Genomic DNA, 7504 nt, shown 5'->3' on the forward strand with positions numbered 1-7504 from the left:
AGTCGAATATTTCTAAGATCGGAAAACGGAAGAAGCAGGGGGGAAACGAAGAAACGAAGTGGTGCTTCTCGATCGAGGAACGCGGTCTCTTTTCACCATTTGTCGGTCTCGTTACTGTCCTCGTGTTCCAGCGAAGAGTTCAGCGACCGTTGGAACTCGTGCACCCTTTGGCTCTGTTGCTCGTGATGATGTTTCCTCCACTTGATGCGTCGGTTTTGGAACCACACCTTCACCTGGGCCTCGGTCAGCCTGAGTGCGTGCGCCAGGTACAACCTCTCCGGCCCGACCATGTACTGTTGTCGCGCAAATTCTCCCTCCAACCGTTCCAGCTGTTCCGCAGTGAAGATCGTACGCACCCTCTTTAGCTTGCCGCCGCCGCCGGAGCACGAGCTTGAACCGCCGTTCTTCGTCCCGCCTTCCTGACCTACGGTTCGATTTTTTATGTAGAGAAAAGTAATTCCTTCTGAATATATGATTTTTTAAAAATTCTGTTTCTTTTCTTCGATTGCCAGGTGCGTGATATTTATAGACTGATCGCTTCTTTGAGATTAGCACAACTCAGGGTGGTAAAATTTCTTCGTGATATTTTTCTGGCCGATGATTCAATTTTTTTTTATGTGGAGAGCGATACGCGTTATATTTAGAAACTGAGGTGATTGAATTCAATTTTAGCAATTGAATTTATGTTATTTTCTTTAACACATTCGGGAGCTGCAATTTTATGGACATTTTAAAACAGAGAATTGCAAGTTTTGCTTTGGAATTTTTAAAATCTTTTAGTTTAGGATTCTTTGTAATTAATAGAAGGATGCGAATTTGGATAGTTTGTTTTCAAATATTGTACTTTGTGCCACTGATTATGTTTAGTATTCGTGATATTCTAACCATAAAGAAATGTAGTATTGTAATTATGTAAGTATTCATGCAATGAAACTTTCCTTGTACGATAATCTATGTATATTTTATAATATCTGTCATCTATGCCATAGGCGAATTCAAGCTTGTTATAAAATTTATTAGTATTGGTAATTTGTAATCTGTATCTATTGATTTAATTTTAAATTAGAATGTCAAATTGAAAAAATATATATTTGATGATGGAAGATGGATGATGGAATAATAATTGCTAAATATCTATTAACTACCGAGAATTTTATACTATTTGTCAATATGATAAACAGATACTTTTTAAAATACGATGATATTTTCCTAGTAATACGATGGGAAAGGTTCCGAGATGCTATTATCAAAATTTGTGATATTCCTCGATTCTTTCTCAGGTTAACGAGAATTTTGCAGATCATGAGCACGATTGACAGCAAGATTTTCACCACAGCTATCGTCACGCTATTTGCATTTGTTTTTAGCGAAAATACACCTGAAGTTTGATAGAACTAATTTACAAGGAGCTGTTTTAATAATAATCTGCCGAAGATTTGCATACATAATTGAATCATTCTTTAGTTCTGATTATTTTAATTAATTTTCATAATATACCTGCGCTAAAAAATAGTTAATAATTGTATTTCTAAGTATATAAACAAATAACAAATATAGTAAACGCGTTGTAGTGTGACAATATCCTTGACAATTAATTTTAATATATTATTAAATAATGTACGATTTATTTTTATGATGAATCTAAAACTACAACTCTACACTCTACAAATTCGGATTATTGTACTGTCTAAAATGACCAAATTCAACTATCAGATTTGGAGCTTCACGACTCAATGAAAATCTCTGTATTTCAAAACTTTAAAAAGATCAGGAGCATAGAAGAATCAAATTTCGAATGACTGGAATTCATTCAATAATTTCACTTAAAATTCCTACGATTCTCCCGTCATGAAATTCATGCAACATGCAACAATCTAAAAAAACCATCAAAAACGTCATTTCAAACACCTTGATGCTTTCTGTACTGTTGCTGCTGACTTCGTTTCTCCCTGGGATTATTCCTCAAACCAAGAATCGCGTCGATAGTAAACGACTTAGCCTGTTGTTGCTGTTGCTGCTGCGAGTGCTGCATCTGTGTGATAGAATGCGGATGTGGTATCTGCGTGGACAAATTTTGTGCCGAGAGATCGGCTCCCAACAAGTGCGATCTTCTCATACGTTCCAACGCGATAGCTTCCAAATCCTGGTTCCTCGGTTGCATCTGCATACTTTTCAACTCATTATGCTCTAATATCGGTGGATTTTCCAGCAATCCAGCTCCCCCTCGAAGTCTCTCCAGAGCAAAATTCCCAATGTGACTATCCCTCATCCTATCCAACGACAGATTAAACTCCTTCATCCGATCCAGACTGTAATTCTTGAGCAATCCAAAGTCCTTGATATCCTTCTCTGACACAGCAAAATTCAAATCCTTGCCGTACCTATCGAGAGACAACGTTGCGTGAGCATTTTTGTGCCTGTTCTCGCGAAGATTGAACAACAAATCCTTGGCCGTCGGATTCTTGGTCCTGCACAGGTTAGCCGTTTCCAGAGACTCGTCATTTTCACTAGATCTGTCCAAGGGATAGGCCATCTCGTTTAAACTACCGGTAATATAACCAAAATCCTTGCCTTTGTTCAATGATAGTGGAAGGTTCCTGCTACTATTTTCAAATTCGTCGAAGGACGAACGAATAGAGGTTCTACCAGGTTCCAAACCTAGATGAAAGTCTTTAGGTTCAATCGCAGGATCTTCCTTTGACTTGTCCACAGATAAGTTCAGTTCCTTGATGCGTTCGTAGTCTTGGAAGGCTCTCAATTGGCTCTCCGAGTGACTGCTCTCGCTCCTGCAGTCGGACAAATCCTCGACGGTCAATCTTGCCGACGGATCGTTCGGCTCCATACTCGTCCAAAGTATTCCTATTTGCAAACTCACTTTTCAACCTCAAAACTCGAAATCCAACAAATCAACAAATCAATCTTCCAAGTCCAATTACTTTGATGTCAAACAATATCTTTCTTTGACACAGATATTACGGCGAACCATACCACGAATCGTCCATGTTTCTAAAAGCTAATGCCAGATTTTTAATCTACCTCGGTCCCGCAGTTTCCGAACAATTTTTCCGTCACCACGTCCACGTCGTCGAAGTATCACGTCACGAAGATGCAACTCGATCGTAGAACCGTGTTTGCCGCACCAACATCACAGTGCAAACGATTCCGACTATACGAGTTAGGTGGCGAAACACGGTATCGGCAAACACACGGGAGAGAAGGGCAAAACACGAGGAACCGAACTGGAACGATACGAGGGATGGCCTCGAAGGATGGTCTCACCGCGCTGGCGCTGAACGGCGTCCCAGGATAATGATGTCAGGCACGAGGATCACCGCTATCAGAGAGGGTTGGCGAGCAGGACTAAGGATATCCGGCTAATGATCCCGTACGTGACGAGGGGGGTATTCACCCGGCGGTATCCAACTCCCCTGCACCCCGTTCGCCACTTTCCTGGCAATCAGTCCGACGTTGTGTTTCACCTCCGCAACCCCCAAATGGACCGCAGAATACCCCCTCGCCACGGTCAATATTTTTTCATTCGACCAGGCTAGCCTACGGCGGGGTTGTTCGGGGAATTCTGATTGGCCGAACGCTGCCATCACCATACAGCCAGACCACGCCTACAGGGAACATTGTGGGGGTTATTTGCCGGGAGTCTGTTACTTTTTTTCCACCCTCCACCTCAAACAATCCAGCCACGAGCAGCAGAAGCTCGAGCAGCAGCTTTCAAGGCCCGTGTACACTCGTTCTTCCTCTAGCTGCTGTTCTAGGCCTTTTACCCCCCCCCCCCCCCCTCGACCATCCCCCATTAATAAGCTTTCACCCCCGTGTACAGAGATCCGTCTCATCCTCTCTGACTTGGTCGTCACACAGACACAACTGGGTACAGGATGGTGAGGAGGGTGGTTTTGTAGGGATGAGAGGCTGTCTCGCGTCTTCCACTCGGTAGCTCGATTGTCTGTGCTCGTCGACGATGTCACCGCGTCTAAGACGTTCCCGGTAATTAGGTGGTCGCGTTCTAATGATGATGAGGTCGTTTAATTTTGTCCCGGTGATCTTTCTTGCCTCCAACGAGCAGGATTGAGATAGTCGACGATGCTGAAGGATTCACTCGGTTGATTTCGGTGAGGATGATTTTAGTTAGGCGGCTTTGTTGTATGGCAACGCGAAATTTATATTTTTTCTGTCTTTCGTTTCTTTCTCTTTCATTTTTCAATCAAGGGGATAGAAAAGTGAACGTTGTGATTTTAAAACTGTGAATATAAATAACGAATTCTATAAAAATTTTGTCACCTTAGGTTGAAAAATCATTTCTCCGCTGAAAGTTTCCATCGTTTTCATTTTTACTCGACAGAAACACGTAGCTAAATACGTAGTTCGTTACGTTGTTATAAAACGTGTTTTTGTAAACTGTACGATCTATATAATAACGAACAAAAGATTTTTACTATCAAATTTGTATTTGAGAATGTCGTTATATTATTCGCGAATAATCGAAAATCATCAAGTTGCTATTGTGCGCAGATCCTTCAAGAGCTAGAGCAAACACGGTTTTCCTAATTGCTCCTTTCCAGCCTGAATCTTCATCCGCAATCCCCTCATTAGACGTTGACGGGTATGCGGGAATTTCAGTGCCTCGGAAAACCTCTAAGGAGCTCAAGTTCAAGAGCAAGAGCTTAATTACGATAATGTTTTATGTCGTCTTGACTTTTCTCTTCTCCGTCATTATTTTATTACCTCCGTTTTACCTCGTTGCCAAATATGTCATAATTACTGATACGTCAGATTATAGTTTGATAATTAGCACACATGTGTAATTAAGTATTCAATTATATAGGAAATCCTAACAATAGTAACTATCACGTGGGCGACGACAGACAAAGGAATCGAAAAGTTTTCTGGATGGTCATTTTTAATTACCATTACTTTTATAGAAAATTTCATTCAGTGTACAATTTTTCGGTATTTATTTATTTCGGCATATATATGAATATAAATATTACGATACATTACAATATTAAAAAATTACGAATATGGGATATTATTTTAAATATTCTATTTATAGAAGCAGAATATTACTAATATAGTGATAGTGCATTATTGGTTACTGTAATAGTTAAATTGTAACGTTCTATTAGCATTGAAATTGGCTGGTTTTCGTTGCATAAAATATAAGAAAATTATTCGCCATATTAATTGCAAGCTTAAGCATGACACGAAATATTCTGTAATTTTTCAATAATTTAGCCAATATCGTAACAATTTAAGGATTTTTAAGTTACGCTTTTTACAAACGAAATAATAAATCTCGTTTTAATGGACGAAGAGTTCAGCCCCCACGAAAAGTTCCACGGAGCCATTATGAAGTTGAGATTGAGCGATAAATCCGAAATTTACTTCGGCCGTGTCTTGCATATTTTAGAAACCGAATAATAGATCCGCGCGTAATTGCGTCGTATATTTCCCGATGACGCTAAGTTCGCGTTCACCCATTTGAGTTGCTCAAGAAACGCCATAAAACTGAACGTTAAGAGCATTTCTAATTCACACATTACGTCGATCATGGTAGTTCAAATACATATAATTTTGTAAATTTCATCTATCGGAAGATTCTTCGTCTTCTTTGAAATCTAATTTATTTTTCCATCAATAATAGGAATTTCTATTAAGGAATACTTCAACTCAAATAAAATCTACGAAATTTATAGAATCAATTATATCTCTAAAAATTGCGTTATGGAATTCTATATGCTTATCTTTAAATCTTAAATCTCTGTTATGACGTATAATTTTGTAACATTCTAAATTTCTCCAACGAAAGACAACAAAACCATAACCATCCCCAAAATTAAATTTCCAAAACGTTTTCTAGTATTAGTATTTATTCTATTCCACAATTCTTAATCCAAATTCACTTTTTCTATAACCCAATCAATCCACTTTCCAATAAATAATAAATATCATTAACCAGAGATGCTCCTTAATTTCTCGTCGAATTGCGTAAAATCTAACGAATAAGATACAAATTCCCCAGAACTGTTCTACAAAGCACAATATCGTAAAATCCTTAACTTCTTCACCAAAGGGTAGGAAAATTACTCCGTTACACCCTAAACGCTATCGCTGTACAATTTCACGACTGTACATTTTAATTTCGATAACAACTCAACAACCCAACTTTTGCATCCGTACCCACTTACCAAGGCAACGATATTAGCAAACTCACCCTTTTGCAAGTTCTTACCCTGTCTCCACTATGTTCAGAACTGGTAATTATTAGCTTTCGACTGGAAGAAACTGGAGACACAGATCGAATGAGATCAGCGACAAATGTTTAAATTAAACGATGTTGCGCGCGCGCGCGCGCGAGCTTCCACGACGACGCGGTGCGACGGTGGGGGTTGGAAAGAATTTCTATTGAAGCACCGATAACCCACCCTCTTCGTGAGCCCGGCCAAATGACTTGCGACTCACCCTTATTACAGGCTGAAATTTATCACGGAAATTTCGGAGAGTATTTTACCCGGATAATTGCTCCGCTTTATAAGAGCCACCCTTACGAGCCAATATAGAAGACGAAGACGACGATCCAACGAGTCTCGTTCGAGCCGCCGACGAAATTTCCCTTCGTCTTTAATTAGTCCTCGTTCCACGAGCTGGGAAAAATGAACACGCTCGGATGAACGAGTGATTTCATCTTCGAGATTATGGAGCTGCTCTTTCAGCAAAATTCTTCGTGCTTTCTTCGGAGGTTTTGGAATCTCATTTTTGGGCGCTTTTGGAGGAAACAGGGAATTATATGAAAAGGCAGATTAGTGGAATTGGTTTTGGTTTTGGATTAGTTGGATTGGAATTTATTGGAAGCGTAGAACTAACCATTTAGAAAGACCAGGAGAGAGAACAAAGCAGAAGTCGATTGATCAACTCCATTGAAGTCAATCAATTGATGTTTCGACAATTAAATGTTTATCGTTAATACCAGAATTAAGAAATTTTCAGGAAATAGGATTCAGTGTCAGGTTCAGCAGTATCAGTGTAGCTTCTCAGTGACTCATATATGATACGAATATTGTTAACATATCCATTCTTTGAGAATTTGGACATTTTATACGTCGATCATTACAGAAAAGCTATATCACCCAAGACGTTTGTGGTTATGCAAAGAGTGAGTTAGTAAAGATAATAAGCAGATTTCATATAAATTTCTCAAAGATTCCTATAACTTCTCCTATTTTTTATTCACGATCCTTATAACATTCGTCAATTCCTTAAACTCACTTTTGTTAGTAAAAATTACTCGAAACTTTAGGTAAGGTTCTTTCTCGAAATTTCCAAAATAAATCTCCTTACATCTCAGGCCGGAAATTCGCAAAACGAATCTCTCGAAATCGATGACTCTACAGAACCAACCACATAAATGCGGGACATCATCGAGCAATGACGGTGAAAATAGACTCGGCCGTTCTCGTCGATCAATCTCTCAGTTACGCATCGGCTCCTCGAT

The 7504-nt window shown here is 39.4% G+C and overlaps 1 protein-coding gene across 1 annotated transcript; it reads right to left on the reverse strand.

The window, feature by feature from the left end:
* Positions 1-88: 88 nt before the first annotated feature.
* Positions 89-3471, reverse strand: LOC126873605 (uncharacterized). The gene is made up of 2 exons (XM_050634639.1): positions 1909-3471; positions 89-424 (listed from the first exon to the last, which is right to left on the reverse strand). The coding sequence occupies exons 1-2, from the start codon at positions 2840-2842 to the stop codon at positions 93-95; spliced, it is 1266 nt and encodes a 421-aa protein (XP_050490596.1). The 5' UTR covers positions 2843-3471; the 3' UTR covers positions 89-92.
* Between the last annotated feature and the right edge of the window lie 4033 nt (positions 3472-7504).

This window comes from Bombus huntii, chromosome 15 (assembly GCF_024542735.1).
Source record: "Bombus huntii isolate Logan2020A chromosome 15, iyBomHunt1.1, whole genome shotgun sequence".
Lineage (NCBI taxonomy): Eukaryota > Metazoa > Arthropoda > Insecta > Hymenoptera > Apidae > Bombus > Bombus huntii.

Excerpts from the sequence above, each read along its gene's own strand:
- LOC126873605 (XM_050634639.1), bottom strand. The coding sequence starts at position 2,842 with ATGGAGCCGAACGATCCGTCGGCAAGATTGACCGTCGAGGATTTGTCC. Across the intron at positions 425-1,908 it reads ACAGTACAGAAAGCATCAAG|GTCAGGAAGGCGGGACGAAG; the intron begins GTGTTTGAAATG and ends ATCGAACCGTAG.